Source organism: Mustela putorius, unplaced genomic scaffold, assembly GCF_011764305.1.
Source record: "Mustela putorius furo isolate JIRA1106 unplaced genomic scaffold, ASM1176430v1.1 tig00000198_pilon_pilon_pilon, whole genome shotgun sequence".
In the NCBI taxonomy this organism is placed as follows: Eukaryota; Metazoa; Chordata; class Mammalia; order Carnivora; family Mustelidae; genus Mustela; species Mustela putorius.
The window spans coordinates 4,978,770-4,998,309 of NW_025421311.1; the positions used below are offsets into that span (position 1 = coordinate 4,978,770).

Below are 19,540 nucleotides of genomic sequence, written 5' to 3' on the forward strand. Positions count from 1 at the left end.
TCGGCTCAGGTCATGATCTCAGAGTCCTGGGATGGAGTCCCACATCGGGCTCTCTGCTCAGCAGGGAGCCTGCTTCCTCCTCTCTCTCTGCCTGCCTCTCTGCCTACTTGTGATCTCTCTCTGTCAAATAAATAAATAAAATCTTAAAAAAAAAAAAAAAAAAAAAAAGCCAGACTGTCTCTAAATATCGAAAACAAAAATTTAAATGCTCATTTTTGCCCTTAGGGTGAAGCAGGCTTCTCGCAGACCAAGGAGATAGATGAGGAACTTGATCTCAGGACCGTGGGATCATGACCTGAGCCGAAGGCAGACGCTTAACTACTGAGCCACCCAGGTGCCCTGCCCTTAAGTTCTTGATGCTAGCTATGGTCCAGTAACAGGAAAAGCTAAAACAATAAAAAACATATTCTAAAGAAATAAAAATATCATCCTATAAAGAGTTATTCAGTTTATATTAAAATAATTTGAATCCCTATGCCCTTCAAAGTTTAAGATAGTGTAGCAGTGAAAGAAAAAGAATAACAGATTTATAATTAAAGGAAATAATGCAATTCATTTACCATTAGAGATCTCATTGTTCATGCTACAGATGGGATCTCTACAATTTTTCTACTGAAGAGTTTTCGATCTTGAATTATTTAACATAAAAATTCACAAAAATAATAATATAAATGTCTATTAGATTTTATTATTGTTTCAGAAACACAAATAGTGAATCACCTGATAAATATTTACTAAGGGTTTACTACATGTTAGGCATTACATTACTTATTCAAATTATGTAAGAAATGCTTTGGGGAAAATTACTTAAAGATAGGCAATTTACAGTACAAGTAATTCATACTTACTTTTCCTAAAAATAGTTTAAAAAAAAATAGAATGAGAAATACCCCCTTGTGTTTCCTAGTCAGTGGCTCTCTGGTAGTAATTATCAAAATCAGTATCAAAACATTTGTGACACAGTTCTGTTATCTGTTTGTTTCTACTAAGATTTATTTCCTAACAACAGCCTTGGAAATACATCTGGATCTAATGTGGGATTTCGAATAAGGTACAGTCCAGAAGTCTGTGCAATTTCTTATTGAGCCTTTAACATACTGACTGCGGGAAAACCGAAGGACAGTACTTTCTCATGATCCCAGGGTCCTGGGATACAGCCCTGCATGGGACTCCCTGCTCAGCAGGAAGCCTGCTTCTCCCTCTCCCACTCCCCAGCTTGTGTTCCCTCTCTCGCTGTGTCTATGTCAAATAAATAAATAAAATTAAAAAAAAAATTACTCCCAAACCATTCAATTTTCAAAAGCTGGTCATAAACACATGCAATACAGAGATAATAGTTTTTTAAATCTAAAGCTTATGTCATATTTTAAATTAAATACATATAGATACTGAGAATTATAACTCTTAAAATATATCTTTATAAAGTCTTTAGTTCAAAAGTTTATAAGTTTCCTAAGTCTTATTTTACAAAAACATAAATTTGGTCAGATTATCACCTACCCATCCCTAGGGTACCTGAACAAAACGTTAAGTTGCCTAAATAGGTGACAAATAAATATAATGGGAGATTGGATGTCTACATCAAAGTTCATCTCAGTACATCTTATTTCCATGGGACAGTGGTGAAAAGATGTAATAATCTCTTTAGCAGTCCTGTATATCAGTCTACAAAGATTTTATTTATATTTCCTTAAATAAAAGTAAATTAAAAAACCAGTTCCGTAATCACACAATCACATTGGACAGTGCGCCTGTGAATGTACGAACATTGCCATCATCACAGAATGTTCTGCTGGACACGGCCACTCTAGAGCTTAGGGGACCGCTGCTGGCTGGAGGTGTTCCCCCATAAATAGCAAGTCTGGCACACAATTACTCGGATCACAAGTGATTTTTAAGCGATTAAAAGCTTCTGGGTAGACGCTATAAAACTGGCAATCTGAATCTCCAATGTTAAATTGTGACAAAAAACAATTAGGTAACAGGGTTCCAAAATAAGTCACATGGATAATGTGGGCAGTAGGGCCAGCCCCTTAAAGGCAGGCTATGCCTAACCCACGTCCCTTCCACGACTGGCCTGCACACACGAGGTGGGTCAGCAGCACCTGTGAGACAAAACGGGGCTGCTTAACTGAGTTCCTGTCTGGTTTCACAATCACTGAACCTCCTAATGTGGGTATGAATAGAAAACTCCTGAAAAACGAACGACTGCTTTTAAAAGACACCTGTAGGGGCACCTAGGTGGCTCAGTGGGTTAAAGCCTCTGCCTTCAGCTCAGGTCATGATCTCAGGGTCCTGGGATCAAGCCCCACATCAGGCTCTCTGCTCAGCAGGGAGCCTGCTTCCTTCTCTGTCTGCCTCTCTGCCTACTTGTGATCTCTCTGTCAAATAAATAAATAAAATCTTTAAATAGATAAATACATAAAAGACACCTGTATACTAATACCTTTTTCCACAAAGTTCAAGTACAGAATGATCTTTTGTCCTAAATCACCCACTATTTCTTTTCCATTGAGGGTGACGTAGGCTTTCCTGGCTTCTTCTGCAGTTTTGTATCTCACAAATGAGTAGGGCTTATTAGGGGGCATCAGGAGACTATCCACCAGGCCACACTTCTCTAACGCGGGGAGCAGCTGGCTCCTGCCCACACCATTCCCCAATCCACCATTGGCAACAACCAGACTCTTTAAAAAAACAAAAGAAGAAGAAAAAAGACACGAGCAATTAGCATCAACCCATTTGTTTTCAAATAAGATTTTAAAATGAAACAAAGTAAGTTTTTTTTTTAAATAAGATTTCCACAAAGGTGTAATGAAGACGGCAGGTAGGGGGGGTGGGGGGGCGGTCTCCTGAGATGGGGAAAAAAGGTTTCCTTATGGGGGTTATTTGGTTTTCTAATTTCATCCATAGTATATAAACCAATTTATTAAATAGTACAGATTAAAAAGTATAGCTATGATATAAATAACACTGATTTTTAAATAGACTTTGCAGTAAAAAATATTCCTTTCTTAATGGCTATACATACAAATTAAAATCTCACATTTATTACTACTTACAAGTTTAACACAATGAAAGAGAAATAGATGGAAGACAAGGAATAGGAGTTACATATTAATTTCTGCCAGGCTATCCCTACCTTAATCTACTTAACCCTCACAACAAAGCCTACAAAGTACGTGATATTAGCCCCATTTCACAGAGTAGACACTGAATAGTAGAGAAATTAAGTTGTGGTAGCAAGGGAGGAGTTGGGTTTCAAACCTGTTTCTGTCGGTTTCCAGAAACCACATTGATATAACCATGATATGAAATTACTACAGTTTCTACTGAATATAAAACAGGAAAATTTTCTTCTGTGTCTCAGTAATTCAATCATTTTGCAATTAAACTTTTTCCTTAGTTATATTTCACGCTTACTTCCTGTTATTTGCAGTCCTGTGCTAAATCTTATTGAAGGGATTTGTTGGGGGGGGTAGAGGGGAGAGTTTCCTATTTTTATTCTGATGCTTATGGCCTAACACTTCGTATAAAACACTCTACACAGTGTTAAGGTTTTTAATTTATAATCTATGACTCCTAAAAACTTTGTAGACTAAGAGAAGTAAACCACTGATGGCTTACTCTTACCAGTTTTATTGCTTATATCAGGTATTAACAAACTTCTGAAAACAGCCAGACAGTAAATATTTTAGGCTTCTCAGGCAAGTCTCTGTCACATGCTCTTTTTCATTTTCAACAACGCTTTGAAAATGTAAAACTCGTTCTTAGCTTACAAGCCAGATCTGACCCGGGGACAGTACTCTGCCGAGCCCTGATTTATATACAAAACAGGAGATCAGAATGTAATGTATTAGTTTCATATACACCACCAAATGGTGATATCTAGAAACTTGACTTAAAAGAATGTAATAGATTATTATAAAACTGAACAACAAAAGTAAAGCTCTGTGCTATCACGGAAGACCCAATACTTCATATGTTTGCAAACACACAGATACACATGATGAACCAAAACACTAATACAATGATATAAAACATGATTAAAAATTTAGTCTAAGATGGCTTGCCTTGGACCTCATTCAACAGGGTTTATAAAGTACTAAAATAATTTGGTTACATGTAGCCATAGTTACAAAAATATTTCTGTATTCCCAAATCTTAGGAATTGCAAAGGTGTTATAAATGTCAAGGGTCCGTGACCTCTTCTAGAAACTGAGGAGCATGGTGAGGTGTGACTTGAGGAATACTAATGGTCCTCAAGGATGCTGTTTAAGTGATCTGTGGGCAATTCTAAAGGCAAACCACACAAAAACAAGTGCAGAGGGGAGGAAAGGGAGGAATTTATTTCCTACTGTATGTGAGTCACACAATATAATTAAAAGCAGAAAGTGTCTTATTTATAATTGTTCGAGCAAGCAAGTTTCCCAATAATGTGAAGTAAAGAATTCAGAATTTTTTTAAAGTTATCTTCAGTCCTGACAATTTGAGGACCACTGCTCTAAAAAAAAACACTATGGCTACGAATGTGCATAAAGGCATGTATACTTAGCACGCATCATGAAAAGAACATTTGTTCTCTCCTGGATAGATAATATGCAATTAGAGGTTCTTCTAGAATTTTATTCCTTTCTTGTAAAAATATTGTGGAGAAAAAATAACCAAGACCAAATAAGAAGACAATCTGGAAGCCATGAAGGTGAGGTTTAAGCTTCTAGAAATCTAAAAAAACAGATCCACTAGCAACAGCCTCAGAGGCAGAAAAAAAAAAAAAATTAACCATTTCTTTCCTTACACCTCTAAAAGGAAAAGAAAGCAAGTTACATTTGGGAAGAGAAGAACAGAGATGAAGTCAGTTTCATCTTCTGAAGGCCTCACAACCTCGATGGCTCTTGGCAGAAACAGCAGTGTGTGTGCTGTCCTATGACTTCTAATCTATGATGTAGGCTGTCCTCTTTATAGGAATTTGGCTTAATTCTCTGAAGTCATTAATACTGTGTCTAATCTATGTACAGGCCTATTACCTGCTAAATTTAAATCTCCCTCAACAGGGGCATCCGGGTAGCTCAGTTGACTGAGTGTCTGACTCTTTTGTTTTTTTTTTTTTAAGATTTTATTTATTTATCTGACAGAGAGAGACACAGCGAGAGAGGGAACACAACCAGCGGAGCAGCAGAGGAAGAAGGAGAAGCAGGCTTCCGGGGTGGCTCAGTCATTACCCGTCTGCCTTAGGCTCACATCATGATCCCAGGGTCCTGGGACCAAGCTCCCCATCGGGCTCCCTGCTCGGCGGGAAGCATCTGACTCTTGATTTCAGCTCAGGTCATGACCTCAGGGTCGTGAGATGAAGCCCCACACCGGGCTCTGTGCTGAACATGGAGTTTGCTTAAGATTTTCTCTCTCCCTCTCCATTTCCCTCCACCCTGCTCTCTTTCTCTCTAAAATAAACAAATCTTTAAATAAATAAGTGAATAAATAAATCTCCCTTAACCGATTAATTTCTAAAACTATCACACAGCACAGAAGACAGTGTAATGTGATACAAGGGAAGAGCACTGGTCTGAAACCCAAGTTTTAATCCCAGCTTCACCTTCTCAAGGGCATTGTGTTTGCCCTTGGTTAGATGATGGCTGATCTTCCTTCCTACCCCTAAGAACCAAAAAAAAAAAAAAAAACTGGATTCACGTGGAATTTTAACAATGAATAAATACTGTCACATACTTCTAGAATCTAATCCAATGGAATAAAAACACACGCGATACTGGGTCTTTACAAACAAAGAAAGCTGAGATCAAAGGGACTGCTCATGTACAAATAAGAGGAAAAGGTAAGAGTTAAACTGAGTTCTTCTTAACCCACAGTCCAAGAAGTCTCATAGTCCCTCATATGTATAATTGATACATATAATAGTATAATATATATAATTTAATTATTGCCATTAAAAAATGAAAAGTCTTTGTAAATAAGGTCTGATAAATTAAACCTGTTTTATAGAACATAATCAAAATACTTGTAACAAAAATGGGAGTTAGGAAGAGAGGGGAAAGAGAACATTAGGATACAAAAGACTGAGGTTTAGTTTTCTGTTCAGCCATTCTCTCAAAGGACACACCACCGGTCAGAGCCTTAGTTCTCTACTCCTCACATAAGAATTCCTAAGGGATTAAACACAATAATGAATAGAAGGATGCTTTGCAAATTCTATATACAGTGTTTCCCCAAAATAGAAAGTTAGTAGGTCCTGTCCTGTGTATACTGAACAGAGACATAACACAAGACTGAAGGGGAACAGCCTTCTTCTCTGAGCAATTAGTAACAAATGTGACTATGACACATTAACATGGCGAGACGACCACATTCAAACAGTAAGTTTTTGGTTACCTGAGTGGCATAGGACACTGTCTCAACGCCTTCGTGTCTCAGCAAAGTATGCCTGGCTTTAATCTGTTTCCTTAAGAATTTCTTCTCGGTTTTAGTGAGTTTGTAATTACTGTGATGGTTGCTGTCCATGACAGTACTGGGGAAAAAAGAAAAAGGTAGAAAATGACAACTTTAAGAATCCTAAAGGAAGTTATAACAATGCTATTCATATATTCTGTAGTTTATAAATATTTCTATGTGATCATTTTTTCAAAGGCTTATTTGACTTTTCACCAACCAAGAGAAGTGAAAACAAACTGACGCCTGGACAACAAAGGGATATTTAAGAAGGTAACAAAAAAGCAAGAACATCAAAGAAGCAAGAGCACCTCTGAGCGTTCTACAAAATGTTCCAATGCTTTAGCTCTATTAATGGCACCACATTACCCACAGGTGACATATCCCCTCACTTGTGAAGTCCTAGGTAAAAATGTGCCACAAATTCTACAAACATAAGGTTAGGAGAGGAAGAAAGAGGAAGAAAAAAGAAAACAAAATTTACAGAATATATGGTATGATTCTATTTATAAAAAGTTCAAAACCCAAAGTAAGCCATATATTGTTTAAAAATACACATATAGCAACATGCAAAGAAATAATAAACACAAAATTCAGGGCGGAAGTTGTTTCTGGCAGGAGGAGAGGAATGTGATACAAAAGGGACACACAAAAGCATCAAAGGTATTTCTTAAGCCATATGGTGATTTAGGTTTTTTAATATTTTTTAAGCTATACATATTATGTATATTTATATCCATAATTTTTAAATACAGATATAAGAACCCCAGAGGACTGTGCTTTCCTTCTACTAAAATATGTAAGTCAGCAAGTAGTTACGGAGCCCTTTCCCACAAAGGCCTTCACACTATCCAAATCAACACCCTACATCATGCCATTACCTACTTATTTCAGTCACAGAATTTAGCACAATTTGTGATGATTTGTTTCATAGCTTAATCTCCCCATCAGGATGTAAACTCCAAGACAGCAAGAAAGTCAGACATAGTAGGTGCTCAATAAAAATGTGCTGAAAAGAAAAATGAGTGATAACGGGCAGATACACACATGCCTATTTAATGTCTCAGCACTCCGCAGCCTACAACTACAATACACAGGTCATCCTTTCGACAAGCTTAAAAATTAGTTGAGGAAAACAGACAAACATGAAACAGTGAAAGAATAACGTATCTTGACACAGTTAAGTGTTAACTGCAGAGTCTTCTGATGTGACATGAATTCGAAAAAAAATAAGATCACCGTTAATGGGAAAAATCTGGGAGAACTTCAAAACAGAAGTCAACCTGAGCTGAGCACAGAAGGGCAAGAGGAAAATGGAGTCATCTGGAAGGGAGGTTTCCAGCGAGGCAATAAAGAACAGGAGCTAAAAACAGAAATGGCTGCATCTGACCAAGAGAGGGAGAGGGAGGCGTACATTGTTTAGAGCAGAGACCTCTGGCTGATGCTCCAATCCCACTCTGCACCCACTTGAAAGTCTTCAAAGTTAGCAAACAAAATAAATTTAGGAAATTAAATAAAATGTATTCCAAAACAGTTCATAAACAGCCAAAACTCTCATTACGAATCTTTATGTCTAGAGAGAAAATGCTGAGTTGCCTGGAAGAACAGCCACGAGCTACCGGAACTAACCCACAGGGTCCGTGCAGGCGGAGCTGAGGCCGGCAGGGCAGGCCGCCCGGACGGCTTCGCAGGGAAGCGAGAGGCAGGAGGGCCTGCAGCAACCGAGCAAGAGAGACAGGAGCAGGACAAAAGAAAAGTTCTAGTACTTTCCGTAGGACTTGGTGACTACAGAGACGTGAGGGAAAGAGGAGACATAGATCATTTCTGAACAGGACAGGGCCCGAGTGACTGAGAGACCAGAAACATCATTCTGAAACTGGAGAGTCAGAAGAGCGTCAGGAGGAGAGACAGTGAGGAGGAAGGGGAGTCAGAATGAGTAGGACTGAGGATGGAACAGGGTTGAGGCCCTGGTGAGATACATAGTTGTAGTGTCTGGCGGGCTGGGGACAGCAAGAAGTGGCTAAAAGGAGAAATCAGGTTAGAAAGCTTAGACAGGAGGAAGATAGTTGAAGGGATTTTTTTTTTTTAAAGATTCATTTATTTATTTGACAGACAGAGATCACAAGTAGGCAGAGAGGCAGGCAGAGAGAGGGGAGGAAGCAGGCTTCCCGCTGAGCAGAGAGCCCAATGCGGGACTCCATCCCAGGACCCTGAAGTCGTGACCTAAGCCAAAGGCAGAGGCCTTAACCCACTGAGCCACCCAGGCGCCTCGAAGGGATATTTTTGACACTGCACTGATTATAACTATAACTATTATAACTATAGTTATAGACCAAACTGGATCACGGCTTCTGGCTGCAAAAAGCCACATCCCCAGGAGGGCCCCAGCTTCCCCAACACAATGCCTGCCTGAGAAAACTACAAATGCTGCCAAGAAATTTTACTATTTGTTCTAGCAACACCTGCCAATAGGCCCCTGATCTCCCCTTCTTTAGACCATTTATTAAAAGGGGATTACAATTGTGAATATGTATCTTTTGCAACTCAAAAGTATCTCTCTCAGAGCACCTGGGTGGCCCAGTCAGTCCAGCAACCAACTCTCGATTTTAGCTCAGGTCATGATCTTGGGGTCACAGGATCCAGCCCTACACTGGGCTTCACGCTAAGCATGGAGTCTGCTTGAGATTTTTCCTCTTGCTCTGACATCCCCCCACCCCAAGTTAACGCACCTGCACTCTCTCTCACTCAAATGAATAAATAAATCTTAAAAAAGAAAAAGAAAAAAGAAGTATCTTTCTCAAGGACCTGAGAGCCATTCCTTTGAAATGTAATCATCAGGAAGGACAGGGCCTCTGTTTCCCAGTCTCTGTGGCAGGACAGAATCCTATTTTTAACTGCTAGCTAGCAAACACAGCTGGCCTAATTGCATTTGCAATGACCAACCCCTTGTGGTTTTTCACTTCTCTGACTCTGTGGAGCCCCTGCTCTACCTCACCCCATTCTACCTTTAAAACACCCAAATCATTTCTCACAAACTGGAAGGGAGCTCAGCTCTTTCCTCTACTGTCAGTAGTTCCTAAATAAAATCTGTTTTCACTACATTCATGTCTCGCTGTGTTAATTTCTGACACTAGCTCATAAATTTGTTAAAAGAATTAAATATGACTATTAATAAATTGTTGATAACTTCCAGAAGAGCAGGAGCAGAATGGTTTAAGAAGACAAAGAAAAGCTTAAAGCCCTCAAAGGAACTATCTTACTGCCATTCAAGATTATCTTCTTTGGAATGGCATCTTTGCAGTGTGAAATGGAAAACAAGGGATAAATACACTCAGAATTCTTCTTTTAATATGTCACATGAGCCAAGACTGCAATGTAGAAGAAATAAGAAAAAGATGCTGAACATCTTTTTAAAAAGTATGACAGTAAGAGCCTCGTACCAGCAGATGGAGCTGCGTGATCACATTCTGTCATCTCTTCTTCCTTTTCTTTTTTAATTTGAAAATGTTTTACTTGAGTTCGAACAATTAGCATTAGAAAATGCTTTAAAATTTTAAAAAAGTTGCAACTCGGAACTCAATCAGAAATACTGAGTGAAAAACAATCCTATTAATTCAAGTGATAGTGTGTTTTGTTTTTTTCCCTTCTTCCTTTTCTTTTTTTTTTTTTAAAGATTTTTATTTATTTATCAGAGAGAGAGAGGGGGAGAGAGCGAGCACAGGCAGACAGAATGGCAGGCAGAGGCAGAGGGAGAAGCAGGGTCCCTGCTGAGCAAGGAGCCCGATGTGGGACTCGATCCCAGGATGCTGGGATCATGACCCGAGCCGAAGGCAGCTGCTTAACCAACTGAGCCACCCAGGCATTCCTCCCTTCTTCCTTTTCGAAGACAAATCCAGATAGCCCCGAAGGCTCATTTGTTCCCCATGCCAGTGACTTAGCAATGTGCGGGCCCAGCAGGTCTGAGTCACCTCAACACAAGGAATAGGCTGATACCAGCTGCCGAGTTCTGGAGGTGCCCCCTTTCTAACAAGGTGGCTTCCCTGGCCAAGAAATCTCTACTACTGCACAAAGGTTTGGGTGTTCCTTGCCATGCTGTGGGAGTGTTATGGGATGCTACGGGAGTGAGGTCACTGTTCACTAGAGAGCATTCGCCATACAGAGTCCAGTCTAATCAAACACGATCTAAGCACACTCTCTGTGGGAGAACAAGATACTAGAGATTACACAGACTCTGCTAGTAAGTTTAACCCTAACATATCCTATTGGATATTGCCCCAAGGGCAAACTAGTGTGATCCTGCCCTCCTTGAGTGTCCATAATGAACCGATGCAGCATAGGAAAATGTTCCTGGCTTGTAGATAAATTTGAATTTAGTAGCTATTCAAACTGCATTGCCTACTAAAAAAGAAAATTAAAATTTTTAAATGGTTAAAAAAATTTGACCCCATCACCTGTCATATCAGCGTGTTTTAATTCTTTGAAGGATACCTACTCTATTTTCTTACGTCCTCATTAATTTGATTTCTCTCTTTCTTCTCTAACTTACCAAAAAATATACTAAGTGAAAGTAGAGATTTTTGTCTGTCTTATTCACCCTGGAGCACTCAGCACCTAGAACAGGATCTAGCAACAAAAAGTCACCCAATAAAGGTTTACTGAGTAAGCCTGTACTTACTAAACTTAAGCAACCTTGCCTTATTTCCTAAACCACTTCTTCAGAACTCTGAGCTTAGTGATGACCCACATCGATGTTTTCACTAATACTTGGTGTGTGCCTCTATCTCTGCTGTTTTCAGACTGTATTATAATTACCCATTTGTGTGTTGGGCTCGCTCAGAAAACTGTCGTCGACTTGAGGTCAGAGACTTGAGTGCCTGCCATACAGTAGTAGGTAGGTACTCAGTAAATATCTGTGAAATAAAAATCAACTGAAACCACAGCCTGACACTCCTAGGGGCCCAAGGGCCTTAGGGAGTACTCGAACGCTAGCACAGCAACATTCAGCCATGTGACCCCGCAGACCACCAGCACCGCCTTTTCCTCGCTGCATTGGCACAGGTCAGACAAGCCCCGGCAGCGCCAGACTAACCCTCGCCAAGCGGTTATCGCCCGTCCCCAACCCCAAAGGAAACAGAAGAGTGACACACACACATAAGCATCCGTACCGAACACACACAAGAGCACCCGGTAAACCGACAGGACCCGCCGTCCACGGACCAGCCCAGGTGCCCGCTCCAGCCATCCCTGCCCTCCCTCTGGCCTCAGGCCCATCCGGGAGAGGCCGACATGAGAATGCGGGGTTGCAGCCAAGCCGCCTGCCAGTGTGAACCGCCACAAATCGCCGCAGCGGCGCAGGCTGGACTCTCGCCAGGCCGACAACCCGCCTTCGCCAGCCTCACCACTTTGTCCCCAAAAGCAGCGGCGGATACCCGCACAGCCTCACCTGGGCGCAGCCATGTTGGAGGAAGCTGCACTACATTTCCCGTGAGCCTGCGGGGCGACGAGGCGGCGCTCCCACAATCCCCTTCGCCGCCCTGGACTCTCGTCTTCTTGCGCAGCCTCACTTAGGCCTGTGAGCCACTCTGCGTTATCTTGAAGACTTGGTTATTTATTTGCGGGAATAGTAAGGGCTGGGAGTGCATCTGACTTCTGGTGCCTCCCCATATGGTCAATGTCAAGCCCGTTGTGTCCCTTGGTCGCACAGTGGTGCCTCCCCTCCTTGAGCTTGGTACATCTGTCCTCCTGAATCTTCTTAGAGGAACGGTCGAGGGCCTTGGGGGTCTGAAAGGTGACCTCGCGCCCGGGCGACAGAGAGGAGAGGAAAGGGAATATGAGTGTGCCTGGGAAGTTGGGGGCGGGGATCACACAGGGGCTGGATGATGTGTGCAAGGATGCGGGGGGGGGGGTCGGGGGGCGGGGAATGCAGGATGTAGGAAAGATGGGCTGCCCCAAGTCACAGAGAACTCTGTAATTATAGAAACCGTTCTCTTGTGTAGGTCTGAGAGGGCCCTGGAGGAAATGGTGCTATGTGACCGAGCTGCTGGTGGAAGGTGGGAGCAGAGAGTGAACGTAAGAAGACTAACAGGCTGGTGCGGTGCTTAAAATACAAGGTAACAAACTATTAAGTTGGACCCAGCAGTGGCAGAAGGAAAGGAAAAAGATTTGGTAACAGACCAGAAGACACGGGAGAGGATGATGATTAGCCATTGTTATCGCTCTAATGTCCCGTGTGGGACATGAATGTACTGTCACCATTCTGTCTGCATTGTTTTTTGTGAGCTGTGTGAGTGCGGGGGAGGAAACGGGGGAGGAGGACATCACTTCCTGGAGTGCCATCCATGCAGGGCCCCCATGCGTGTACCTGGTCACAGTGAACGGGCAGTAAAAGCTGGGGCTGGCTGGCCTAGGAAAATTGGCCCCTGAAGAACATGTTAGAAGGAGGCAAGTACAGAAGTTGGGGGCAGATAGGCAGCCACTGCAGTAGTCCCAAGTACGAGAGGATGAGGCTGAGGCTGAACTGCAACAATGAAGAGCCAAGTGCTAGCGGGAGGTTAGACAAAACACACACCGCCAACGACTTGAGACAGTATAAAGGAAAACCTGCTCAGTCTCGCCATTGTGTTCTTCTGCACAGCTAGATGCATTCAGAAACACACTTCACTGGAGCTTTCTACGATGATGGAAATGTGTTAGCTGTCCAATATAGTAGCCACCTGACCATATGTGGCTTTTGAGCATTTCAAGTGTGGCCAGTACAACGAAGGAACTGATTTTTGAATTTTTATTTTTATTTGGTTTTAATTAAATTTAGATAGCTGCATGTGGCTAATGGCTAGCAAACTGGACAACAATGTAAAGTATCTCCTCTTGGCCAAATTCAACTATTTCATCTTCTTATTCACCCTGCTTGAAGGTACCTAAAGCTTTTAAAACTTGAATTTCTTAGCCTCCATGAAGCCACCTTAGTTATCTTAATTCTCTTTATACATTCTGATCACTTGTTTTTAGAGTTTTTCACTAGCTTGCCTTCATCTTTCCACGGTTAAACAGAAGCAGTCCTTCTGGTTTTGTTTGACCCTCTTCTCTTATTCTATAGTTTTTCCCCATCTGCTGCCCCAGAGTTGGAGGGATTTGTGAATCATTCCCTAATCTTTTATCTTCAGCCGTGATTTCCCTTTGGGAGGCAGTTTGGTTTAGTGAAAATAATACGGGGACTGGGGTATGACCTGATGCAGAAACTACAGAACAGCACTTGCCTTTGGGGATTGATCTAATAATTACTTACTATAAAATATCTAATAAATGGTTCATTCCTTTTCTACCTTTCTCGTCTTGAGTTACAGGCAATAATTCCAACCACACACTGTCCATCCTTGCCTCCAAATACTTAGAAAAAGGTGGATACATAAAAATTTTGTATGAAATCCTTTTTATACAGGCCCTTCTCTTTTGCTTGGAATACTGCATGGATCATTTCTCCCAGAGAAGATGACTCCCTGAAGCAATTTTCAGCTACATTAAGGCCCTGTTTTATTCATTATGTAATTCCAGGGTCTTCTATAGTCTTGTAATAATAGAAATCTAATAAACGTTGAGCTGAAAAGAAACTTAATTTGAAGGTAGAATTCATCTTCACCTGTGCCAAAAGCTTTATGTGGTGATCTATAATAATTTCTCAAAGGTATTAAATACTGTCCGAATGATTTTTTCCTTAGTAAAATTCATCTCAGTTTCTTGGTAGGAGCAGTTCTCTGGATGACAGGTGCAGGGGTTGGAAAGATTTTTCTATAAAGGACCAGATAATATTTTCTACTTTGTAGTCACACATGGTCTCTGATCACATTCTTTTTTTGTTCTGGTTTGTTTTTGTTTTGTTTTAAACAACACTTTGAGAATCTAAAAACCTTCCTTAGCTCCCCTTATGCCAGCAGGACTTGGCTCACGGTCTATAGTTTTCTAACCCCTGGACCCCCTTCCTGGACTCTGTAATCCTGAGCACAGTCTCAAGGTGAAGCTAAGATTGATGTGAAGATGCTTATTATGAATTACAGTATAAATGAATTTAATCAGATTAGTCAATACAACATTTTAAGCACAGAAAAGCAGAGGTCTATCCTACAGTAGAGCTCCAGAAATCAAGGCTAGGAGCAATCTATCATTCAGAATTGCTTTTAGTTGCCAATGACAGAAAACTAGACAGACTGCTCTAAAAAAAAGTGATTTTTTTCCTCAACTGACAAGCCATCCAGACAAAAGCTATCATTGGCATTGGTTCTACTGTTCAAAAATATCATCAAGAACCCAGGTGCTTCCCACTCCTCCCCCACTCCACCAGCCTTTGTACGTTAACTTTTTGTCCTCATTCTTGACGTCTCCTCATTACAAGATGGCTGCTGCAGCTGCTCCAGATACCTTGTCCCCATACTAGTGTCTGTAGCTGGAAAAAAGGAGAAGAGTCTCTGCCTTCTCATCCAGGAAATGAAGTTCCCAATGGACTCCTTCTTGTTTCTTTGATCATACATGGACTGCATACTATAGGAGGCAGAATAATGGACCCCCAAAGATATCCACACTCTAACCTTTGGAAATTGTAAATATGCAGGAATAATGAAGTTTGCAGACCTCAAAATAAAATATCTAGGGGCCCCATATAACCATGCAATTCCTTAAGAATAAAATACCCAGCCCTCTAGTTCCCTTTCCCGTCAGATCTTAACACTGGTCTTGGTGGTTGTTAAAGGAGGAAAAGGAGGGGCGCCTGGGTGGCTCAGTGGGTTAAAGCCTCTGTCTTCGGCTCAGGTCATGATACCAGGGTCCTGGGATTGAGCCCCGCATTGGGCTCTCTGCTCAGCAGGGAGCCTGCTTCCTCGAGGCTCTTTCTCTGCCTGCCTCTCTGCCTACTTATGATCTCTGCCTGTCAAATAAATAAATAAAATCTTTAAAAAAAAAAAAAAAGGAGGAAAGGGAACAATGAAGCTGGCCTCCCAGTATCTATAGTCTGCTATACAGCTTGTGGGCTGCTTCAAACAAGGTCTGAATACAAAACCAGCAAACAAAAAACCAGAACATTTACTCTGGCCAGAGCAAGAGAGATTGAGCAGAAGAAATAAAAAAAACTGGAAGTGTAAAGGATTCAACATACTGTTGCTGGCTCAGAGAGGTAAGAGACTTGGTGCAGGGTCTGGAGAGAGGCTTCTAGAAGCTAGCAGCATCCCCCAGCTGACAGCCAGGCCAGCAAGGAAGTGGGGACCTCAGTCCTACAACCACAAGGAACTGGATTCTGCCCACAATCTATATTATCTTCGAAGCAGATCCTTCCCACAGGGCCCAGCCAGATGACAGCCGTTCTGTCCTTACAAAAGTCAGAGCAAAAAAACCAAGCACACCAACGGAAACTCAGCGCCGTGAAATAATAACTGCGCTAATTTGTTACATCAGCAATAGAAAACTACTACACATGCTTACCCCTGACCAATCACTAACTAAAGGGATTGGGATTGCCAAGGCTGCTTTCAGCTAGTCATGCTTAATTCCATGGGGCTGAGATGAGGCCCGTCTCCCTGTGATCAAGAGACCTTGGAAGAGTACACTCTACCTGGAGGAAAGTAAAATGAGTGTTCTATCAGCAAGAAGAACACGAAAACATTTGTTGGGTAGACAAGTAACAGCATATTCCATAAGAGGCTTAAACACTTCATGCAGCTGGATTTATCCCAAAACCCAAGAGAAAGGGACACTGGAAGGACGGGCGCTGTCATAAACTAATAAAGCACTGAAAGTTAGAATTTCAATAGCATCACATTTCTACTTCAAGATTCCCAATCAGAGGGGACGCCTGGGTGGCTTAGTTGGTTGAGCAGCTGCCTTCGTTCGGCTCGGGTCATGATCCCGGGTCCCTGGGATGGAGTCCCGCATCGGGCTCCTTTCTCAGCGGGGAGCCTGCCTCTCTCTCTCTTCCTCTGCCTGCCTCTCTGCCTGCTTGTGATCTCTGCCTGTCAAATAAAAAATTTAAAAAAATTTAAAAAAGCTAACCAGGGAATTTAAAGTTTAAAAAAAAAAATCCCCAATCAGAAAATATCAAAGATGTTCCCAATAGTCCCTGAGACTTATTATATATTTACAATGGTTCCAAATTGTGAAATCATTTCACTGCAGTTTCAGACTTAATTCCTAATCTTAGAAGGTTTCTAATTTCCCTTCCTCCTGACCCAGATCATTTGTTTTTGGCTACCTTCTGGCTTTTTCCCCACTTGTCCTCAGTGGCAAGTGTACTACTTTTGCCTTTTTTTTTTTTTTCCTATTTATGGTTTAAAAGAAAAAAAAAAACAACAACTTTCATTTCTCAGTCTTTCCCCTTATTCTTCTGCTACTTATTTTATCCCTCCTAGGTACATGACAAGTTTAAATCAGATGACAAGTTTCCTTTCCAAACTTTTGTCTCTGCTGCTTCCCGGATTGCTGTCTTCTTGAAACTCCAGCAAGAATGCATTATGTAAAACCATTTGATGTTCACAGTGACATTTCAGAACCGAATCCATTATTCATGCTTTGGTGATAAAAATTCAATGAAAAGTTTGCAGTTTTAAAGTCATATGGTGAAAGAATTCCCGTGCAGTAATTAGAGGCAAAAGAAAAAAAAAAAAAAAAAGAAAGAAAAAAGAAAAGGGGCCAGTCTTCAATGTGTTATATAAAACATAAAAACACTGCTTGGAGGATTGGTGGTTTTTTCGGTCAGGTGCAAAATGTAAGATTTTACCTGTAAAACATTAATGTTTTGGGGCGCCTGACTGGCTCAGTGAGTTAAAGCCTCTGCCTTCGGCTCAGGTCATGATCCCAGGGTCCTGGAATCGAGCCCCCCCTCCCATCCCCCCCCCACTCCACTCCCCCCACCCACCCCACCCAACGGGGCTCTCTGCTCAGCAGGGAGCCTGCTTCCCCTCCCCCTCTTTCTCTGCCTGCCTCTCTGCCTACTTGTGATCTCTGTCAAATAAATAAATAAAATCTTTAAAAAAATTAATGTTTTAATGCCCACACCCACCCTCCCCACACACAAAATGGTTTACTTATTCTTGAGGCTGAAGACCTGCTGCTTCACAGGATTCCTTACTTGCAGCGTACTTCTCAGACAGAAAAGAATAAAGTGCAGGTAAGTCAGGGTACAGAAAAATCTTTGCTATGGCCAGAGGACTGGGATTTGTGACTTATAAAGATGATGGTCAAATGAGGCAACTTTTAAAAAATATTTCCCTTTAAAAGAATTTAAAACAAATAACCTTAAAAATGTATAAACAATTCATTTAAAAATGTTAACTTTGATGGCTTTGTACCATCATTAATCTCTAAAAAAATGGACCAAACTAAAAAGATCCATGCTGAGAGATGAGGCTTACCAGCTGCATCATTAACTGCACTGCACATAAATCCCTATTTCCTATCATCTTCATGATCATTTCTAATTTGGGGGGATTTCTTGTTAGAGCTGATTAGATGGACTTAGCTTTTTGTTTACAGCTAACAAAGACCTCCGTCGTGCCAGAAGCATCGGTTCTGCCATTTTCTGTTGCTCAGCTGGAATCACCCTTATTCACCTCCACTGTAGGGAATTTAGAATTTTCTAACCCCCTTGTCCATTTTGCAAAAATAGTTTTTGGATTATGTAAGCAACTTACCAGGCACCAAAAATCATGCCTTGCTTAAAGCAAAGGAGGGAAGGCACCAGAGGCAGATCCTCTGCCTGAGAACTCCCACTCCACTCTTCTTTTAGAGTAGCTCTCTAAGTCTGCGACGTGTGACAACCCGACACGCAGACCTGATGAAGCCTCCAGCACACCAACGGGGAGTGGAGTCGCATTTGCTCTCCATGAAACTGTAAATAGAATTTTCAATGTCTTCCAGCTACGCTCAGCTGTGCGTGCTGTACGGTAGAGGTCACGGACCTCTAGGAGGTAGGCCCGGGTCACGTTTCTCAAAGGGTGGGCCTTAGGCTGGCGCCATCAGCAGCACCTGGTGAAAACGGAATTCCAAGCCCCACTAGACAGCAGCCAGCTAAAGGCAAATATGAGTTTTCACAGCTTTTCTGAACCCCGGTAGATTACAGGGTATGTTTCAAAATCTCTGCAGCTAGGGCCTAGTGATTCTGCACGTTTAATAAGCCCTCCTGCTGCTTTTCAAATGTTCAACCATCGAAGAAAAATTTTGCATGTTATCTGTCAACACAGTACTCTTCAAAAACCTGCTCTAGAGTAACGAATTGCCAGGGTTCTAATATTTGGGGGTTTTATTTTAGGTGAAATGTTTTCATTTTATAAGGTACGAGGGACCAAGAAACCAAATGGTACAGCACTCAGAGTATCAAATTATTACAGAACCTGTAAAATGTATTTTCTCATAACAATCCCAATTACTGTCATCTCCATGTCCATTTTACAGATGTAGCAACTGAGACTTAAAGACGCAGTGCAAGCTGGTTAAATAGGAGACATTTTTAAGAGACTGACTCACATTCATGTCTGTGTCCTCACATGAATAAAAAAGCTCAGTTTTATATGTTAAAACGTATCTATCTACTTTTGTCAAGCACAACACTAAACGTACATTATTATTTAACCCAAACAACAAAAACAATCCCAGGAGTTAGTTTTATGCTCTCAGTTTGACAAATGTGGAAACAGAGGCTCCACCAGATGAAACGACTTTCCTAAGATCACACAGTGACAGAGACAGGAGTGCCTCCCAGGGTCTCTCCTTCTCCAAGCTTACACATAATGCTCAAGGACACCACTGCAGGAAGATGTCCATCGGTATTCTAAGTCTGTCCAAGCATTATGAGACAAATACAGACTTGACAAACATGAAAAATGTTTTGTTTAAATGGTTCCATCTTTTCAGCAAGCACACGCAGGAATAATTTATACAGTATAACTTTTAACCTTCAATAAAGATAGTGTGTCCCGAATCCTAATTGCAAGTTTAGATGTTCTCTTGTCAACTTTTAAAAAAGACGAGCGGTATTAATTGTCTTGTTCTCTTCTGTCATTCCAGCTCTCATCATCAGAAATAAGATTGGTCCCCATAACTTTCTCCTCTATTTCTGATCATGGCT

General features: G+C 41.4%; 1 protein-coding gene, 1 long non-coding RNA gene and 1 other non-coding gene across 5 annotated transcripts in view; 2 read left to right on the plus strand and 1 right to left on the minus strand.

The window, feature by feature from the left end:
• The window catches only part of ALKBH8 (alkB homolog 8, tRNA methyltransferase), a 49,901-nt gene extending 37,896 nt beyond the window's left edge, over positions 1-12,005 (minus strand). The window contains exons 1-3 of one of the 2 annotated variants that reach the window (XM_004764418.3): positions 11,882-12,005; positions 6,382-6,517; positions 2,447-2,684 (exon numbers count right to left, since the gene is read on the minus strand). In XM_004764418.3, coding sequence (XP_004764475.1) covers positions 2,447-2,684; positions 6,382-6,517; positions 11,882-11,895 — 388 coding nt within the window. In that variant the 5' untranslated portion in view covers positions 11,896-12,005. Of the gene's footprint in view, positions 1-2,446; positions 2,685-6,381; positions 6,518-11,603; positions 11,850-11,881 lie in introns of those variants that run through there. The other variant, XM_004764417.3, reaches the window with a different exon arrangement.
• A 65-nt stretch (positions 12,006-12,070) lies between these two features.
• On the plus strand, positions 12,071-14,045 carry LOC106007036. Of its 2 annotated transcripts, XR_001181522.2 has the most exons (4): positions 12,071-12,226; positions 12,435-12,548; positions 13,250-13,351; positions 13,877-14,045. It is a non-coding gene; the product is annotated as an uncharacterized LOC106007036 (long non-coding RNA). The 2 variants fall into 2 exon arrangements; XR_001181520.2 differs by lacking the exon at positions 13,250-13,351.
• Positions 14,046-15,122: 1,077 nt separating this feature from the next.
• Positions 15,123-15,239, plus strand: LOC123391334. Its single transcript, XR_006605979.1, has one exon. It is a non-coding gene; the product is annotated as a small nucleolar RNA SNORA61 (small nucleolar RNA).
• The last annotated feature ends 4,301 nt before the right edge of the window (positions 15,240-19,540 follow it).